The sequence below is a fragment of the Rhodamnia argentea genome, chromosome 11 (assembly GCF_020921035.1).
Source record: "Rhodamnia argentea isolate NSW1041297 chromosome 11, ASM2092103v1, whole genome shotgun sequence".
NCBI lineage: Eukaryota > Viridiplantae > Streptophyta > Magnoliopsida > Myrtales > Myrtaceae > Rhodamnia > Rhodamnia argentea.
The window spans coordinates 1,960,780-1,982,438 of NC_063160.1; the positions used below are offsets into that span (position 1 = coordinate 1,960,780).

At 37.9% G+C, this 21,659-nt stretch overlaps 1 protein-coding gene and 2 pseudogenes across 1 annotated transcript; 2 read left to right on the forward strand and 1 right to left on the reverse strand.

Moving 5' to 3' along the window:
• LOC125312826 overlaps nucleotides 1-2,561 on the forward strand; it is a 59,311-nt pseudogene extending 56,750 nt beyond the window's left edge.
• Nucleotides 2,562-14,629: 12,068 nt separating this feature from the next.
• On the forward strand, nucleotides 14,630-17,361 carry LOC115731190 (tyrosine N-monooxygenase-like). The gene is made up of 2 exons (XM_030661828.2): nucleotides 14,630-15,592; nucleotides 16,735-17,361. Exons 1-2 carry the CDS (start codon nucleotides 14,630-14,632, stop codon nucleotides 17,359-17,361), a joined length of 1,590 nt encoding a protein of 529 aa, XP_030517688.2.
• A 2,203-nt stretch (nucleotides 17,362-19,564) lies between these two features.
• Nucleotides 19,565-20,138, reverse strand: LOC125312827 (annotated as a pseudogene).
• Between the last annotated feature and the right edge of the window lie 1,521 nt (nucleotides 20,139-21,659).

A 21,659-nucleotide genomic window follows, 5' to 3' on the forward strand; every position in this document is an offset into this window, starting at 1 on the left:
CAAGAGAATCGAATCAAGGATATTTCTAATCCGGTCGAAAATTGCATCTAAAAGAGGATAAAAAAAATCTCAAAAAAAATTCGGCAAATCCTTACGTATGGTTCGAATTGTCATGTCTACATATCTTGCACATTCATACATCATATTTCCTATAATCACATGTTGCATTTCATATAGGCTAGGCATAAATTCTTGTCTTGCATATCATATCTATTCGCATGTCACATGTTCAATTTCTATGTCATATTTGCTTGCCTTACATTTTTATATCATTTTTTTAATACGCCATAGTCATTCGCATGTTCGTATATTCATTCTGCAATGTTGCATTTTTGCACGTCACATTTTCACATATTATATATTTGCATGCCCATGTTGCATGTTAAATTTTTCCATGTCATTTTGCATGTCCTTAGTACCATGTTTAGGATATTCACGCTAGGTTAGTCTAATTGCATGGTTAATTTGCTTGAATAAAAAATTGCATGCTCGTATCTCATGCTTGCATATCATCATTTTTTTCATATATTGCATATTCGCATATCATATTTTCGCATGTCTTATGTTAGCATCTCACATTTGCGCATTTAATGTTTGCATATCCCATGCTCGCATATCATATGTTTGCACGTCTTATCGCTCGTATGTTATATGTCTAATTATTATATCATGTCATATGTTTGTCTCTTATACGTTACGTTTCGACATGTCATATTCGCTTTTTCATTATGCCATGTCATTCGCATGTCATATAGAAAACATGTTTGGATTCGTTCATCTTAGGCTAATTAATTTTAATGCATGGGTCATTTAATTTAAATTGCATGTCTTTTAAATTAAGCATGAACTTTCGCATACGGTTCTTGCATTTTGAATCTAATTGATTGCATATTCGCTCTTATGCCACCCATGTTATCCATGTTATGCATAGTTAGAGTAGATTGCCTTGCGTTTTACGTCATATACGGATTAATGCCATGTCATTTTGCATGCTTTAATTGATTAGTTAATTTTTGCATATAGGTTAGTCTTGCATGTCATGCATTGCATTCATTCTAAATAAATGAAAACATAAAAACACCTCGTTCGAGCCTAAATTCAATCAAGCTTGAGTCGTCGATTTAGGACATCTCATGGAATTAAGGTACCGAAAGGGCATTAGCTTTAATTAGTTAATGTAACCAAATCCCCGAATCCTTAATCTCTGGTTCGTAGGAATAAAATAGTTCTCCCGCTATTTTATTTAGGTATCTAACCAACCTACCAAAAATGGTTAGTGGCGACTCCAAATTTTAAATCATTCTAATTAATCAAAGTTGCAATTTGGTAGGGCTTGGGAGAGTCCGTATCAGGTTAGTCATTAAAATTAGCCTGATAATCCATTAACCTAAATTTGATTTTTAGGTCGCGACAAAGAGGGCTGGTTTTATGCCTCTCAACATTAAGGAGATCTACTGGTTCTTTCTTTGCAAAGCTCCTCCAAAAGATATTGGTACACTCCCATTTATATCCCTCATGTATTTGCTCGTATGTCCTATAAAAGGGTATAGTCTTTTCTTCGGACTGACCCTTCTTGTGTAAGAGTAAAATTTGTGAGACTTAGGTCCTGTTTGTTTTGTATAAAATGAGTGATTTGACAAATATTTTCGAACTAATGATAGCTTATATCTCTTATAGAAATTAATGGACGAAATGTATTTTCATCGTCTATGCAAATGTTTACACACAATTTGATATCAATAAGAAAATATGTTTCAATGATTAATTAACTCAAGCGATACATGTAGTCATTTTTAGGGAAATGTTTTTCAATACTCATTTTTTGTAAAACAAGCGGATACTTAAACAAACAAAAGTATATGGGTCTCATCCTCCCTACCATTATTACTGTGCATATATTTCTACATCACCGGTTTAATTGAAATGTTTTCGTAGATGTATCTCATAACAATTATGCTTGGGAAAAAGCTGCTTTTTATCTTTTTATTTCCGATTTATGTAGGCTTAACTAGTAACCACTTAACCTTCATCTAAAAATTTTTAATCATCGTCACACCTGCATTCGGGTGCGGAAATGGGAGGAGACCCAAATTTACTACCAAGAGAAGTGGCCGACAATTTAGCCAAAGATTTTCCTCCATTGTACCTCGACATCATCGGCCACTCCGACCTTTCCACCGTGATGTGGGCCCCATTTATGTTCCGCTACCCGTGGGACGTCGTCCTTGGGAACCTAACCCGCGCGAACATTACGGTGGCCGGAGATGCAATGCACCCCATGACTCCAGACTTGGGCCAAGGTGGGTGCTTGGCCCTTGAGTACGCAGTCATGTTGGGTCGACACGAACTCGAGACGCGTGATATCGGTTCCATCCTCGAGAGCTACATGAGGGAGAGGAGGTGGAGGGCGGCGACGTTGATCACGGTGTCGTTCTTGTCGGGTTGGGGTTCAGCAGGACGGATCTAGTTGGTGAATGAGGTTCCTAAGAGACATATTCTATAAGCTTCTGTTGGTCAGAGGCCTCAGTGCTAGTAGGTACAATTGCGGCAAACTGAGCTAATGTCCCTTTTGTCATCTGTTCAGTTCTAAATCTGTCAGTTAGATCAACATAGTCAAAAATAATCCTTTGAAAGAAATTGCAATCAAGTCCTCCGGCTACGGAAAAACTGCTAGATCGTTCCTCAACTTTTCTTGAGTTGCGCCATGTTGACATCACCAATGACAACATGACTCTCCGTGACTGTTGCTCCAATGGTCGTGGCAGCGATTTACGTGTTTGATTGTTTAAGTCTGAATTTGCTTTCCTTAAGATTGGCCATTTCTGAATGACTGTGTGTCCAAACTTTGCGCGAAGTAATTGCCCGTCACAGATATTGGTATCAAAGAAAAAGGAATATTCAGGTTTTCAAACTGAGGCACTATTTAGTATTTGACTATTGTTGCATATTTTCTTTACGCGCCAAATAGATTGCACGATTAGAAGTTGCATCCACACTTGGTTTGGACTTGTGGGTTCGTTTTGACTAGCTCCGTTCATGTCTAGTGGCATAATACTAAGGCCATGTAATATCCTTTGCTCAATATCTTATCGAGTTTTACTTTTTTCGCACTTTACCTTCCAATTTCCTTATTTAGAGGTCTATCTCGCTTTGGCGTGTTGTTGTTCTATGTGCTTGATGGCTACCCCTATTTCGCAAGCAACCTTATTATCACTTAGCTAATCGGTCTCACGTGGCACGGCCAGCGCCGACGTGGACAATAATTATTATTCGTTAATGTTTTTCAAAATTTTAATCAATAATCTTGCATACTTTATTTCATTTCATTTTTCTTTTCTTTTTTGTTCTTTATTTTTTTCCTTAGTCCTTCGTCGATCGCCTAGCCTCGCGATGGCCAGCGAGTTGCCAAAAGCAACTACCATGAAGATCAACCTTGCCACCCTTGCCTGGATATAGTGAAGCTGGCGTTGGCCTCGCTAGGTTCAGGTGAGACTCGTTCTTGCCTACCTTGGGTGAGGCTTTCCCTTGCCAGGTTTTAGCGAGGCTCAACCTTATAGGATCCGGCTAAGGTAAGCCTTGCCCGAGATCGACGAGGTCCCCTCTTGCCGGATCTCGGCGGGGGAGACCTTGCTTATGGCCTGTGAGGGCAACCTTGCCGATCATAGCCTTTGGCTGATTTCAAGGCATCGCTAAGGCCCGGTGACCGGGCCGATGAAGAAAGAAAAAGTAAAAGAAAAAGAAAAGAAAAATAGAGGGGAAAATAAAAAATTCAAAACAAATTAAAGAAAATTAATAAATTTTGTCCATGCCAATACCTAACGTTTTACATAGGATAGCCCACATCGACGTTAGTGATTTTCGGCTAAAATTTGCCGAATGGATTACATTGACAAAACATGAAAATATTTAAGACTAAATTGGCATAATTGAAAGGTTTATAACTGAATTGACATAAATGCAATAGATTTAGAATTTTTTTGATAATTTTACCATCAAACTTAACAAAGAGTTGCACCAGCCCGTGAGGGTTGCTGGTCCTCGCAGGCAATAGCGGAATGGTAGTGACGTGCCTTCAACAACCTTTCCCTACAATCCCCCCCCGCCCCTCTCTCTTTGTACCATTTTGATTTTTTTTCCTTTTTGGTTTTTTTCTTTTTATTTTTTATTTCTATGTGTTAAAGTTCGTTTATAAAACAAACAAAAGTTGCATTTTCTAATCTCACATAGAATGGAAAGAAGGGTGCAAATCTCTTTATTAGTTAGAAGGCTACTATGGTCTTTCAAAATAAAGAAATGGGCAAGTGAGATAAACCTCACTATACTCGTGTGTGGGTGCGCGATTATTAGGCACACTTAGCACTTTGCACGTTGCACGGCCACGAGTAATAATCGACACTAATCAACAATCATGTTCTTATTTTTATTTTTTTCGAAATTTAATTTAAATCTAATTTTAATATCCTATCAAAACAGTGAGACTATTCACTTAGGAATTGCGATTATTTTTAATATTAATCTCGAATTTTAATAGATTAATTATGACCAATAGTTGCAACTCTTCAAACTTGATAGTCTAGACATGAAGAATTGCGTCCGTTCATGTTAGCAGTTTTAGACGAGCGAATAGTTGCAATCTTTCATACAAAACTGTTTTCAAAAAATGAAAAGGCATGATCGAATAAACTGTTTTGGACACAAAGAGTTGCATGAGAATTAACTACTTTTTGGACGCGAAAAAGGTGTGTTCATTTTTCTTTATATATTCAAGTGTTCTGTTCATTTTCAGAAACTATTTCACTTTCAATTTTCGTTCTTTCCAAATAAGAGAGATACAGCCTTCGTTTTCGATTATTTCCTAGAGAGTTCTTGGAGAATTATTTGAATTGCCATTTAATAATCTTGCTTGAGACTCTTGTATCCTAGAGGATCTTTGTGGGTAACCATTAGCAACGTTGTAGGGCAAGTAATTCCTTAAAGAAAGTATTGTCATACTTCGTAGTCCGATTCCTTTATTCGTCCCATTTGACCATATTTTTACCTTCACTATGTAGTGCCCACTTCCCGCCATATGAACGTCATCCGTAGAAAAAAAATTTGTAACACGTCGCACTAACATTTTCGGCTTTCGAATTGATTGCGCCATTGAAAAAATCAATTGCACCTTCACATAAAATTTACAATTTTTATCAAGAATATCAACTGCATACAATTTGAAGGTAGAGCAACTTGAAGAAAAAACAACATTCCTCCATAGTGATTTGGAGGAGGATATTTACATAAAAAAAATAGAAGGATTTGAGGTCAAAGGAAAAGAAGATTTTGTCTGCAAATTGAACAAGTCTTCATATGGCCTAAAACAATTTTCAAGGATGTGGTACCAAAATTTCGACTCATATGTCTTAACGCTTGGTTTTGTTCGCTGTGATGTTGATCATTGTATCTATGTGAAGAGGTTAGATGATGATATTGTTAACTTAACCTTATAAGTTGATGATATTATGCTAGTTAGAAATAGTATGAGAATGATTAGCATTGTAAAAGGACTGTTGGCAAAACATTTTGCCCAACAAATTTCATCTTGGGCATGCAGATAAAAAGGGAGCGTGAGAATGGGAAGTTGTGGCTATATCGGAAGAACTACATTGATAGTGCGTTGAAAAAGTTCAACATGTCGGACTGTAAACTAGTGAAGACCCTCATGTTCATAAGTTTCAAGTTATCAGCACTCTAGTGTCCCAAGATTGAAAAGGAAGTTGAAGAGATGACAACAGTCTCATATGTAAGTGCAGTTAGGAGCTTGATGTATGTCATGGTGTGTACTCATCTAGTTATTGCTCAAGTAGTAGGAGTATTGAGTAGATATTGTCAAATTTGGGGAAAGAGCGTTAGATAGCTGCAAAGAGGGTGCTTCGTTATCTTCGTGGTACATCTTACTTTGAGTTTTGTTATGAAGGCATCAAAAGCTTGTTGACACCTAAATTTTGATTTTTTCTAAAATCATTCATTTCAAGCATAAAATGAGAACTAGTCATAGTTATCACCAAAAATAAATTTCTTATGTATTGCATATTTACTTTTCGTCAGTCGTGCGTATCATTGTATTCAAGCGAGAGAAAGTAATTGAGCTTAAATTGACAAGCAAACGGATTAGGCATTACATGGAAAATTCAGCTAAGCATGGGGAGATTGCCAAAAATTCTAAGAGGGCTTGAACCTATTTTTATATTTAATTCAGCCCATTTATGCTCATTTAAATGTTAAATGCTTTTAATTAATTATTCATTTAATTAATTAAAGCTCAATTTGAGCCCGAGATTGTATAGTTAAGCCCGCAAGAGCGGGAAATTGAGCTAGCCCATGACAATTCCTCTTGCGGCGGAAATTATTAAGTTTTAATGAGATCGGACTCTTAAAGATAAGAATTTTTAATCCGATGGTCATTAAGGAATCCTACTTCAAATAGGATTAGGTGATCCTAGTCTATAAATACCACGTTAAGCTTAGGGTTCGGGGGTCCACATTCACTGAAGACACGGCAGATTTTGGGGGCCCACATTCTGATATACATTGAGAGAGGAGGGGTCTTCCACGAAAAGGAGGAGTTCTTGTTCGAGTCTCCCGCTCGGTCATCCTTGCCCATGCTGATTCACTCACCATAGAGCGACATCGCAAGAGTCACATCCACGTGAATTCGGTTCCAGCGAATCCAAGGTTATCTGCCACAAGACTGTCACTTTCATGATTATTTAACTTTTCTTGCTGCAGGAAGAAAAAGAGAGGACTCACCGTTTGGAGCCGAAGATGTGAGAAGAGCGGTGAACTTTTGTTGCCTTCTGGTCCCCGTCCCTGTTCGCCGAAATAAGGCAGCAAAAGCTTCGGTCTTGGTGACCCCCGAATGCAAGCAAAAGAAAAATTAAGAAGGCACATAGTGCAACCTCTATCACCGGGCTTGCCATGGTTCATGGTGACCATCCTTAGATCCGAGACGCTCTTACCACCGTTACTCAAACTTGACGTGTGCCCATGAAGTCCTCATCATCAGAGAGCCAGACCTAGAAGCCATGATGGCCAGCCAATTAGAATCCCTTTCGATGCACAGCCGCGCGATCGACGATTAGTAGTAGCTGGAGTGATTCTAGTACCTGCGGCATAATCCAGCAAGTTCGATGCCGACCCCTTCCTTAAAATCCGGCTTCGTTGGTGATCCCTTTTTGGGCGAGAATTCTTGATGGGACTCCAACACGTTTTTGGCTGCACCTTTTTTATTTATTTATTTTCATTTGCAGGTTATCTTAGTGCCTTTTTACTCGTAAATTATAATGAGTTTCTAGTTCCTGCAGGCATTATCCAAAGCAAGTCAAGACAAGATTTTCGAAGGCTCATGACTTAGTTCTTTCACGTTACTAAGCCAATCTCAGCCATCCCACTACCTTATTCGCTAGCATTATGGAATTTTCACAAAAAGACAAACAAGGTGCCTGGACCGTCTGGACGTGTCTTTGCTTGAGGAGATCTTCATGCTTTCTGGCGTGCTCACATTAGCCATAACAGCCCCCTGCACCGTCACCCAAAGTTGCTCACTTGCCGAGCTGCGGATCAATCTTGTTTTTGCACTCAATCAGCTCAGATTTTGAGGTTAATTAGCCCTATTTTTTCATCGTTATTTGGTTCTTGATATAGCTGCTGTTTGGTTATAGAATTTCTCCAATCCAGAGCTCAATCGGTGACAAATTCGGGTCAAAGGGCTGCTGTTCTTGGGCGAATTTACAGCTTGCATAGGTGCAAGAATTTGGCTCAGAAAAGTTATGATTCTTTAACTTTTGATTGCTGAATCAATGCTTATTTGATTGGAAACTAGCACGTGTGTTCTTACATCTTAAGAAATGTACACGTTGGTTTGCAATTAAAAGTGAATAGTTAAACCTTTTTGCTAATTCTTTGCTGCAATAGAAAACTTGGAGTTCTTGGTATGAAATTCTAATTTTTTCAAGCAAGATTAATTGAATGATGAAATTGGTTGAATTCTATGCATGATTTGAGAATTGATTGTTTTTTTTATTGGAAAATACCTTTTCTTGAAGCTTAATAATTGTTCTACAATTTCTCTATGATCTAAATTGAATTGAAAAAATTGAATTTGTGGTGAATTGATTAAGGAATTTTGGCACACATGACCCCTTGGCCGAATTTGTTGATATGTAGATGGATGAGCATTGTTTTGATTTTTATCCCAATTGGTTGATTTGATGTTATCCATTGGTTGTTCAATCTTATCTCATGTAAATCAGATAATGATCATGCGAATCGAGCTCTATCTAATCTCTAGGAATTTTTTAATCGGATAGTATTTAACTTGTGGATAATCCTCGCTTTGAATTATGATCCATGGTTGGTTGATTTATCTAATCCTTGCCTTATCTTGATGTTATTTGATGCTATCTTATCGTAGATAAGGATCGGTGCTTAATTGGATAATGTTTGATCGTTGTGGATAGACTTTTGATTCCAATTATTATCTTTAACATGTGAATCGGTTGGGATGATTATTTGATCTTATCTCTGGCAAATTTTCTGAAAGCATTTGATTTGAGATAATATTTACATTTGACTGGATAATTATCCCATTTTTTATAATTATCTGAAATTAAATTTTCAAATCTCAAAGATAATTTCTCAAATTAAAAGTGGATCAATTTTTTTAGATGAGGGAAGGTGGACCCCAATGCCATATTTTTGGCCACCCCTCTCATATTTTCAAAATATCCAAAATAAATTGACTCATTTTCATTTTATTTTTGTTGTGCTTGTTTGTTTTGATTTGTTATAAATTTTGCACAATTTTAAACAAACATGCCCATAATATATGCTCTCCTATGTGCCTAGACCCATCGGAAAATTAAATTGTATGCCTTAGCCACGATCTCATAGAATGGGATGGTAATTTAGTATAGAAATTTGTGTTCTACCCTTTGACGAAAGGGATGTTGTTTTTCTATACACGTATCTGCATACTAGCTCGAATCCTCGAGAATGTAGCGGATAAAATCTCGCTATAGCCTAGATCTTTAGGAATGAGAGGATTTTCGAAAAAATTGAAAATTAAAAGGTATATTATGGGCATATTTGTTTATTTTTATTCAGATTTTTTTATTTGCTTTTGAATGTTTTCGTTTATTGCCGAAAATATCAAAAAAATCATCCTCTGGGCGCATAATATATGGTCTTCATGTCACGTTTTTCCAATTAATCAAAATCGTTCAATTCACATCGATCAATCAAAAGAGGCTTTTTCATGAAATTGGTACCGAAATGGCATTAATTTTTCAATTAGCGTAACCAAGTCTTCGGACTCATTTTCTCTGGTTCATAGGAATAAAATAGCTCTCTCGCTATTTTATTTAGGTTTCTAATCGACCTATCAAGAAACGATTAGTGGCGGCTCCAATTTAATATCTTTCGAAAATTAAACCTAAGTTGCGATTTGGTAGGACTTAGGAGGGTCCGAATTAGGTTAGTTGATTTAATTAACCTGATAATCCATTAGCCTAATTTTAGGTCGTGACAAGCTCAAAGGGACATCAAGCGTTAGAACTAAAGTGTTTTGTTGATGTTGGTTGGGGATATGACATTGGTAGCAGGAGGTAGACCAGTAATTATGTTATTTCCTTATATAGCGGAGCTGTGAGTTGAATGATTAAGAGACAAAGCATGGTTGCTTTATCTACCACTGAGGTAGAGTACATGGCTCTTATTCATACTGCTAAGGAAGTGATCTGGGTAAACAGATTGTGTAAAGAGCTTGGTTTTACACAAGGAGGAATGAAGATTGGGTGTGATAGCCAAAGTGCTACATTCTTGGCTAAAAATCCTGATTTTCATACAAGAAGAAAGTACATTGACATACGATATAACTTCATCCGAGAGAAAGTAGAACAAAAAGTTGTAGTGCTAGATAACGTTGACACATAAGTGAATACTGCAAATTTTTTTATCAAGATAGTGAGTATAAAAAAGTATGAATGGTATACAATTAAGTTGGGTCTAAAGAAGCATGGAAAGTATTCACCAAGTGGGAGAATGTTAGGGTGTGGCTCATATTCCCCAATGATAACAAATCACGTGGGTCCCGCTCCAACGGGGTCGCACGGTCAGTGCCCCCAAGCCGCCATAAGGCATTTATAGTTTGAGCTCGTAATTTTTCATTGGTAGTTTTGGCTTGAGGCCCATGTATAGCTACTGTTATATATACCTTTTTTCGCTTATAATTGAGTAATGTAACGAGAGATGAGATGTGCTAATTAAAGTGGAATCGTCTGTTGGACGTAACCCTAGTTTAAAGGTGAATCGGGATGAAATCTCATTGTCTCAATTTTTCTTTCTCTCTCACTTTACTTGTCCGAGATTGTGCGCTGAATCCTAACATTAATGGTACATGCCGAATAGCTATTCACCAAGATTCCGATGTGGAAACTATTTAATCATCTAGTTGTCAACTTCCGTCTTTTCTTGTGGAGAATGTCTACTTCTTTTCCCACGAAATCCCAACGAATGTTTCGCGGGAGTTGTCTGATTGGAACATCCACTTGCCTGATAATTAATACAAACTTGAAGTGGTGATTAAGGTTATAATTGGTTCAAGTAATACTGAAAGGATAACCAATTTCATCATCAAATTTAAATATATTGCCAAACATGTTGGTCATGGTTAAAGGATATCCTTACTTTAATTAGCCAAAGGCCACAATGCCTTTGCGATACGCTTCGGAATATCCAACATATTGTGCTCCAGAAGCACCAAGTGAACGAAGGCTATAAAGAGGTTCATTGCACAATTAGGACAGAATGATCTTCTGAGATTTATGAAATCATAGAAGATATTGAGCAGATTCTAGAGAATAACAATATATTATCCCTAGCTATTAAATGATATTTCTGGCAAGTTTAATACACACGACAATCAAACTTCTAATGCGGTTGGCTATTTCTACCTAGTGTACGGCTCATTTCCGTAGTTCAATTGGCTTTAGGTACAAATGTATTCGTGCCCTAGACAGTTAGGATCCATTTCCTTCACAAAAGATAAATAATTTGGAGAATATTTTCTTAAAAATGATAATTTATGTCTCTTGCAAAAATGAACAAATAAAAAATATCTTCGTCATTCATGAAAATAGTTAAATATAAATTTCTGACATTGTGGAAAACATTTTACATTGACTAATTATGTTGAGTGATATAAGGGATCGTTTTCTCTTTTAGAAATGTTTTTTAAAATATTCATTTTTCGTGAAACAAACCGAGCCTAAAAAATGAGTTAATCATACTTGGATGAGGATCGTCGTAGGGTGCTTTCATCGGTGTCTCAATCACCTCTCACCAGTTAATGCATGTAAACAATGTACACAAACCGGACACGTATTTCTGGAACGAGGTTTCTTAGGAGAAAGCTTACCTATTAATCGAGAGACTAAACAATGACCAAGACCATGAGAGGCCTGTCCAAAAGGAAATAATCAACATGGACTTCAGTGAATAATGACACTTTGGTCAATCTAAATAGAAGACAAGATCTAAACCCTTTGCTATGTGACGAGGACCTTGACTTGCATATTTATAGGTGACTCTCCTCCAAGAAGAAAAGAGAAAATTCTTTTATCCTCTGAACCCTAGCCGCCATCGAGTTGATGACGACGAACTGGCTTTTCAAGGTGAATGATAGAGATTGAATCGATAGCTACCACGAATTTCGAGAGATGACTTTGCTTTCGCAAAGACGTGAATCATTTAGCTCTCTTTTGTGCTACGAAGTAAGGAAGTGATCAATAGTAGAGGTTGCATAGGTGATGATAGGGGAAAATTACCAAAAAAAAGTCTTAAACCGATTCTGCTTATGCCAATTCACCGCTAATTTGTTTTTTGTTCATTCAGTCATAAACATTTTATATTTGTAACAATTCAGTCCATTTGACCTACCGAAGCTGACGTGAAAATTTTTTTTTTTTTGGTCCAAAAATGATTTTTAATATCAATTATATTTAAATTAAAGTAAAAAATGGTACATTTTTTTTTTTTGAGAAAAAAAAAGGACAAAGAGAGAGTGAAGTAGGCGATGAGGGCTACAAGCCCACGCCGTCGCCACCGCCGCCGCCGCCCCACCATCATCGGGAAGGGCCGGCGAAGGTTGGGAACCCGGGTGAGAGTTGGCGACCCCCGACCCTACCAAGGTGAGGGCCGCGACCCTAGGCCAAAATCTGGATAAGGCCCGCACGCCCTCACTTCCAATTGGTGAGAGTCACCGGCCATACTCCACCCTTGCTGGCCCTTCCCAGTGATGGTGAGATGGTGGCCTGCGATGCTTGCTTCACTCTCTCTCTCTCTCTCTCTCTCTCTCTATTTTTTATTTTACCTTATTTTTTAAAAAAATGATATTAAAAATCATTTTTGGACATAAAAAGGTCCACCTTAGTGCCGATAATGACACGTCAATGCTGACCCTCCAAATGGACTGAATTGACATAAATACAAAAAAATTTAGAATTAAATTGACACAGTTACAATTTATTTAGGAATTTTTTTGATAATTTTCCCTTGATGATAGTTTCAAACATAAGCGGTCGAGCTGGTTGGGAAATGAGCGATAGAAATTGAGATTGTAGGATATGTAGATTTTGGTACACGACTTTTACTTGTTAAGAGGACAATGGAAATCACTTAGGCTACGTTTGGTAGTCGGGATAAAATTCAGGATATGATAAAATTTATCCTTTCATGTGTTTGGTGCTTACCCAGGATAGGATAAAGTTGAATATAAGAGGGATATAGCCCTGGTAAAATTATCCTTTGGGAGATGTGGGATGAAGGTGGATAAGATTTCTAATAACCCTAATGCATAAGTTATTTTTTTTTTAATAAAAATTTTCTCAAACTAATAAAATTAAAATAGTATTAGAATATAAATAATATTTGATTTCTAATATAAAAAATTCAAAATAACAAAAAAAATGATTTCATTATTATTTATTTCCTTTTTTATTTATGTATTCGAATTTCTTTCTATATTATAATATAAAATTTTCTTATATTATACTATATTTATAGTTATTACATATTTTAGGTATTTTGGTAATTTAGGAATATTAGTATAATTCATTATTTAGTAAAATGTTATTAGAGAATGATGGAAGGGGAAAAAAGAATTAAAAAAAGGAAAAGAATTAAAAAAAAAAGGAAAGGAAAATAATAATAATAAAAAGCAATAAAAATGAACTAGGCAAGAGTATCATGAGAGATTTCTACCATTTTTTTTTTTTGTGTGTAACTTTTAGGTTCATTTACACTGATATTTTGTCCATACCAAATGATAGACAAAGTAGGATGTGAAAATATCCGGCTTTATTCTAGTGATTCATCGAACAACGAATATGATATAGCAAATCCCTTGATTTCATATCATATTCTATCCAGTCTTATCTTATTTAGAAATTTCGACGATCAAACACAGCCTTAGTTTTTTATTTAGGTTAAGGTTTTTTTCCCTTCGAATTTTGAGGAGGTTTTCTGTCCGGGCCTTGCAAAAGGGTTAGCGCTACGCAAAAGTAACACCACAAGCATGATGAAGCCAAAATGTTGTGAGAGGGAGGAGTGAGCAGTTCTGGTAAACTCAAAAATGTCGAAGTCCTGAAGTTTTGTTCTAAGCATAAATGAATTCGTACCTCGAACAGTAAAGAATTGATATCAAGTCTCCAGATCTAGTTTTTCTTTCGAGGTTCGAGACCAACTCTACAGTGATTTTATGCCATTTTTGTGTGTGCTATTGTGTATAAACATGAGGATTAGGGAATGTAAAAGTTTTCCCATTTCTTTTTATTTGTAATTATAATGTGTTGAGCAATGTTGTTTCATGATAATTTAGAAATTCTGTAGATTCGTGGTCAATATGTAAACTTCCTATTGTTTTTGGTGAAGATATACGTGATAAATTTGTAAACAAAGGCACCATTTATTTAGCGAAAAATGAATAACTTAGAAAGATTTTCTTAAAAATGATCATTCCCTACAAAAATGAATTAATAAAAGAAATTCATTATTCTGGTGAATGTTAAACCATAAATTGTTGTCTATAATGAATTTTTTTTTATTGATTAATTATTTTAAGCGATACAAGCCGTTATTTTTAGGGGAAAAATTTTCAAATCATTTATTTTTCGCGAAACAAAGTACTCTAAAAGGTATTACCTTTTTGAGAATAAAAGAGTAGGGTAGAAAAGGGTTAATCTGATTTGAACAGGGTTACGTATGGGTTGGTCGAATCTCGATCCAGTTAAAATAATCCATTTCATGATCTCGTGCAGATTTTGTCTGGATTGAACGAGAATCTTTCAGAGGTTTGCTAGGGGAATACGTACCTCGTACTCTGGGAGACTAAAACAATGACCAAGACCAAGAGAGGCATGCACAAAAACAAATTATTAACGCAGACTTCAGTGACTAATGACACTTTGGTCAATCTAAATTGATAAGAAGATGTGAATCCTTTGCTATTTATAGGTGACTCTCGCTCCAGGAAGAAACAAGAAAAAGCTCAGATCCCTTGAAGCCGAGCTTCTCCTGACTATCCAAAGCAAACAAAATGATCTCCTCCAGTTCTATACCCCTACTCTTCATAGTTCTGATCCTTCTCCTTATACTCATTAAGAAATTAAAGTTCAGGAGTACCCGCGAAAATGGAAAATCGGTCCCACAACTTCCCCCCGGTCCTGCCCCGTGGCCCACAATTGGCTGCGTGCCCGAGATGCTGTGCCAAAAGCCGATATTCTGGTGGATACATTGCCTCATGAAGGAGATGGACACCGACATCGCATGTGTTCGGCTCGGCAAAGTTCACGTCATTCCCGTGACGTGCCCTAAAATCGCCCAAGAGTTCCTCAAGAAGCACGACGCGATATTTTCATCGAGGCCGACTTCGATGGCAACACGGATGTATAGTGGCGGATACGTCACAGCCGGTCTGACTCCTTATGGCAGCCAATCGAACAAAATGAGGAGAGTTTTAGTTTCAGAAATAATTTCTCCCGCAAGACATCATAGGCTCGTGGATAGAAGAACCGAGGAAGCGGACAATCTGGTTAAGTACATCTACAATCGAAGCAAAAGCTCCAGTAGAACTGTAAATGTGAGGACCGCCACCAGACAATATACAGGAAACGTGATGCGGAAAATAATGTTCAGTAAAAGATGGTTCGGAGAGGAAAGGGCAGACGGCGGACCAACCGTTGCTGAGGAAGAACACGTTGAGGCGATATTTACTATAATAAAGTATTTATACGCATTTTGCATATCTGACTATTTTCCTTGGCTGGTAGGGCTCGATTTAGATGGACATGAAAGGTCTGTTAAAGAGGCTGTCAGGACTGTAAACAAATATCATGACCCCATTATTGACTCGAGGCTCGGAAAATGGAGGAGGTTCGGCAATTCGGACGATGAATCTACCAGCGACGAGCCTCATGATTTGCTTGATGTTCTGGTTAAGCTCAAAGATTCAGAGGGAAAGCCACTCCTTACGCCTGAAGAAATCAAAGCAGAAGTTACGGTAAGCTACGAACATGCATAAACTAGCTTCTTTTTCTTCAAGCAGACTATTTATGCGTATGTCGAATTGATCCCTATGGTATATATGTATGAAAATGTCGTCTTTACATTAACAGAAGCTCAATTTATCTCGTCTCTTTCAAGAGTGAAGAGCCTACCAGGTATTACCATCCTATTCTGAAATCACCCATGAGAAAATATGTTGTAAAAGTTAATATTACCGGTTCATCTTATATAGACGAATAAGAGGCGTTACGCATTAGTGTCACAACTTATGTATGGAACCCATTTTTGTGCTAAGCTCTTGGAACGATCATGTTACAAATTTTTAAAAGCTCTTCGCTGATTTAGGTTGCTAGAAAATCGGATGCTTTTAAAAAGTTTTGGCACTAAAGTAATAATCATAAAGTTTTGGCACAAAAATTGTCATTTATGAAATTGTTTGTCTAGCACTTCTAAGATTAGAAACCTACCAAAAATGGCGAGGTGAGTCAAAAGCAAAAAAATAAAGCAAATATTCTCACTTTGCCTCTACTTTTCTTTGCTTTGTTAGACTCAAAAGCAAAATCATCAAGCGACCACTCTCTCCAAATAATTTCATTGAAAATCACAAAGTCTGTTTGTTTTTCTAGAAGAAAAAAGAGTAGGAAGTAAATTTTTTCCTTTACCCCTCGTAAATTTGCATTTATTTCTTCTTTAACCTTGCTCTATTTTGATATTGAACAATAGAGGTTGGAGCCTAGTGTAAATGGACTGCTTTACTTTGATCATCTAGGAGGGTCAATGCTAAGGAACGTTTCTGAGCCGACTTAACCCTGATTCTTAATTTATGCAAAATTGATGTGTTTAATGACGTTGATCCATACAAAATTACTCATTACACAATTTTAAAGTGTTTCATACCAAAAATTTACAAAAAGGATCACTTTAACGCTGAAATTTTATGGATAATCAATTTCATGCCAAAACAATTGAAAATCGTCTTTTTAAGTAACCCCAGTGAGTGACCCTAGATTGTTTTTTTTGTTAACGGAGTCATTAAGTGATTGCCCTTTAAAAGTTGTGTGACTTAAAAAATAGTTTGAAAAGTCACTAAAATGGATGTAGTACAAGAACATAACCAGGCAAAATCTATATTTGCAGGAAATAATGTTCGCTAGTGTTGATAATCCCTCAAACGCAGTTGAATGGGCCTTGGCCGAGATGATGAACCAACCCGAGATCCTCAAGACAGCAATGGAGGAATTAGACAGGGTCGTTGGCACAGAGAGACTAGTCCAAGAATGTGACATCCCACATCTTAATTACATCAAAGCATGCGCTCGAGAAGCCTTCAGGCTCCATCCAATCGCACCTTTCGTCCCTACACACATGGCCATGTCCGATGCCATTGTCGCTGGCTACTTCATCCCCAAAGGAAGCCACGTGCTATTGAGTCGTCTCGGTCTCGGGCGAAATCCTAAGGTCTGGAACGAGCCGCTCGAGTTTAGGCCACAGCGGCACTTAACTAGCGACTGCACTGAAGTTCAGCTCACAGAGCCGGACTTACGCTTCATTTCCTTCAGCACCGGACGGCGCGGCTGCGTGGCTCCAATGCTTGGGACTGCGATGACCACCATGCTTCTCGCTAGGATGGTTCAAGGGTTTAATTGGAAGGCACCCCCTGAAGTAACGAGCATCAACCTCGATGAGTCCACTGGAGATCTGTTTCTTGCTAATCCGCTCATCGCTCATGCCGAACCGCGTTTGCCATTACATCTCTATCCGTGAGAGTTACTTGCAAGAAAGTGAAAGTTGACGTTGCTTAGCCTGTTATGGACTAGGAGTCGCAAGGGTCACTGGTTGTCTCCGCCGACGGCGGGATGGCAGCGTTATCCCTTCAAAGACCTTTTCCTGCTGTCTGTCTTTCTCTATCTAGTTTGTTTTCATATGTAACGCCCTCTTGTTGCTATATCATCACTTGTGGAGAATTTTCATAAAATGCCATGCACTATTTTAAGATTGAATTCGATTGCACTTTCACAGTAAATTTAAGATTCTTATTAACAAAATTATGGAATTTTATTGCATATAAGTTTCCTTGTAAAGGTACCAAAGATCTTCCCACCTTCGCGCCTAAAAGCATAGGCTTCTTGGGCAGACCTCGCCGGTCATCCAGATATTGATTTTGTTACCGATTGGATTACATGGAAAAGAAGTCGTGTTTAGTGGGAAAAATATAGTTACCAATGAATCTCTTTTTTATTTTGAACTTTCAGTGGACTATGATAGTCCTTAGATAATTGCTTAGTAAACCTTCTGTGACTCGAACTTCTCAATCCAATAGAATGGGAGTTCGCCCAAAATGATACAAAGGGAAGTGAGAGAAAACTTGGCTAAGGATTTTCCACCCATATATAATTTGACTATATGGCCTTAGGCGCTCTCTTGAGCCCCATTGATGTTCCGAATGGTGGTGACACGATCTTATTTGGAAATACAACCTGATCGAATCACAGTGGCCAGAGATGCTTTGCACCCGATGATCCTCGACTTGGGCAAGGGTGGATGTCCGGCGTAAGAAGACGGGGCGGTATTAGGACAGCACATTGGGGATTTGATTTCCGAGCACGGCTATCAAACTCGATGTTCTTTGTTCTTAGCCCATTTGGATTGTCCTTCCACATTATCTACTTGAAATGAAATGAGGTTGTTCCCGCCTAAAAAAAAAAGGAGACGTGATGTGGGGCAGCAACAATGATTTCACTGGTGTGTGGTCCTGTTTTCACAAGGGTCGAAGACAGTTCACGACGTCAAATTGGCTCCGAAAAGCTAGGGTTGCAACAACATTGAAATTCGTTTCCCAAACGAACAAGTGAAAAATCGAAGAGGAAAAGAATAAATCAAGAGCAAAACGATTGTCTTCCACTTCTTCATTTATCTATCGCGCTAAATATACAGAAGATAATTTGTCCCAATTCGAGAAATTAGATTTAGAGATTTGACGCAAATAGATGGCCAAACGAAGTTGTTACGCATTAATTTTGCTGACTTCACTTTGCCGATGAGTCATGTCGAACAGTCTGTACTATAATATTGCCAAGTCAGATTTTCAGGCCACACAAATTGCTGGTGGTAGTTCAGTGAAATGTTTCGACTTCGATAGCAGGGTTTTCAAAGTAAAAACTGGACGTGACAGATCCAAGAGATCAAGGAGCCGCAAACACATTATGCGCCCGACTTGTAAACGTGCACATGTAGGAAATTTCAAGAGTTGAAAATCCCACATAGCGATCCACAAACACATAGTGCGCCTTTTTTTTTTCCACTTTAATAAATGTAGTTTGGATTTTGAGTTTGACCTATCAAGTTGTGTGCTTCTTCTCGCTTCGAGCATGCAAAATTCATTGAAAACTTCGTGACAAAGAAAAATATTTTTCATAAATATCATTCATTTCACATCGAGAATGCATCAAATCCTTGTAACATGGCAATATATAGGCTTGTGTATAAGTCTTTATGGCAAATTCCAAATGAAATAAATGAACTATTTCGTCTTTTTCCTGTTTCTTTTTTCGCTAGAAAATAGATAAATGACTGGCACAATTCCAAAAGGTTTAGGACTAAGTAAGCATAAAAAAAGTTTATGACTGAATTGTCATAATTGCAATATATTTAGAATTTTTTGGATAATATTCTCCACTAATGTTGGGTGCTCTTGAGCTGTCCTTATCCCAAAAGATAGTTAAAAGGTGAGATTTTTCTTCACACTCATGAACCGACCATCAGGTCTTGTCACATCCGTTGTAAGATAACCCAACACACTATATGAGTGTCAGTTAACTTAAAAACCTCACATCCTATGACCAAATGGGACAGAGGAGCGATTAATACATAAAATTATTCATAATCCCTCTCGAATCATGGGAGCACATGACAGGACGAGAAATGTCGATTTTTATTTTCATGTACTTCATGTTGGAGCTAGTAACTCTCAAGGATAGAGACGTAATGGCAAACGCGGTTTGGCATGAGCGACAAGCGGATTAGCGAGAAACATATCCAGAAAGGACTGATCAAGGTTGATGCTAGTAACATTAGGCGGTGCTTTCCAATGAAAGCCTTGGACCATCCTTGCGAGATGCATGACCGACATCGCAGTTCCGAGCACAGGAGCCACACAGCCGCGCCACCCGGTGCTGAAGGAAATGAAGTGTAAGTCCGGCTCAATAGCACGTGGCTTCCCTTCGGGATGAAGTACCCGGCGATGACGGCATCGGACATGGCCATGTGCGGAGGGATGAAAGGTGCGATTGGATAGAGGCTGAAAGCTTCTCGAATGCTTGCTTTGATAGTTTGATATAATTAAGATGTGGGATGTCACATTCTTGGACCAGTCTCTCTTTACCAACGACCCTGTCGAATTCATCCGTTGCTGCCTTGAGGATTTCGGGTTGGTTCATCATCTCGGCCATCGCCCATTCAACTGCATTTGAGGGATTATCAACAGTTGCGAACATTATTTCTTGCAAATACAGATTTGGATAAGTTATGCTCTTGCACACCATCCATAAATTTTCGATGTAGCTCTTAGAGCCTTAAAATTTATTCAAAAAACAAAAAGACAATGCATGAAGCATATAATTCAAGTGAAATTTCATTTCCCTAGTTTATCTTCTTGTGTATTTTTTAGTAGGCAAAAGGACACCTCAAGTGCCAATATTTGTGTGCAGCGCTCACTTTGGTGCCAATTTTTTTTTTTTTTTTAGATTACTTAAGTGCCAATTTTTTTTAAAATTATTATTTAAATGCCAACTCCGATAAGGTCGCGGGAATTTCTTTCCGTTTGCACTAAAGCGATCGTTTTTTCTCCGATTTGGCACTAAAGTGATCGTTTTTTGAATTAACCTAAGTGCCAATTTTTTTTATAAAAAAAAGATTATTTAAGTGCCAACTCCGGTGAAGTCGCCGGAATTGTCACCGTTGGCACTAATGTGATTGTTTTTTCTCCAATTTGGCACTTAAGTGATCTAAAAAAATATATTGGCACTAAAGTGAGCGTCGTACACAAATATCGACACTTGAGGTCTATCGCTTACTTCCCAACCAGCTTCACTGCTTCTGTCTATGACTATAATCAATCACCAATGCAACGTCAACTATTGATGAATTATTATCACTTCCTTACTTCGTGGCACGAAAGAGAGCTAAATGATTTGCGTCTTTGCAAAAGGAAAGTCATCTCTCGAAATTCATGGTAGCTATCAAATTAAATCTCTATCATTCATCTTCTAGCCAATTCAATCCACCATTGATGGATTGCCTTCGGTTTCGCTTTGATAGATACTTAGTTGCCACCTCCAGCATTTCTCCAGAAAATGCAAAGTTAGCACAACCATCCACATACATCAACAAATGGAATGAGTTAGGGTTTGCTATTTTCCTAGGATCCGTAGAAGATAGATCATTATGATCTAATCAATCATGTTACTGTTTATGTCTTAGGTTGATTTGGTACTTTTGGAGACAAGACGTCCAGATATTCCGAAGCATATCCTATATGCTAATTCAAGACAGTAAATGTTCGACTACTGATCACATGTTCGGCATTAACCTAAATTTATAAAACTTTGACTACCGACCATCAGGAAAGAGGATGTTCCAAGAAAACAAGTCAAACAAACCAGCCGCTGTGATTTCAAGAAAACAATTTATAAGACTTTAACTAACATTTAAAAGATGGACTTGTACTTCAAAGTCTAAGAAATATGTATATCCAAAGAGATGCTCTCCACAAAGTTTGCCTTAAAGGATTCATCCGGGCTGTTCTCATTTTCGTCCTTGGTGGAGGAGGCCCGAGGCGCGTGGCGCCCACACACGGTGGCCGTTAGAGGCGTGCCCGAGGGTGTGCCTCTGTCCGGCGGCGGACGAAGGCGTGCGACCACTCTATTTGTTTGTGTCGACGAGAGCTATCCAAATATATTATCAAAACTAACTTTAATAAAAAAAAATACATAAAAATGGGCAAAAATAGTAACATTCATCGCAGTCGTCGCGTGCCGCCACCGCCATCGCCGTGGCGCGTGGGG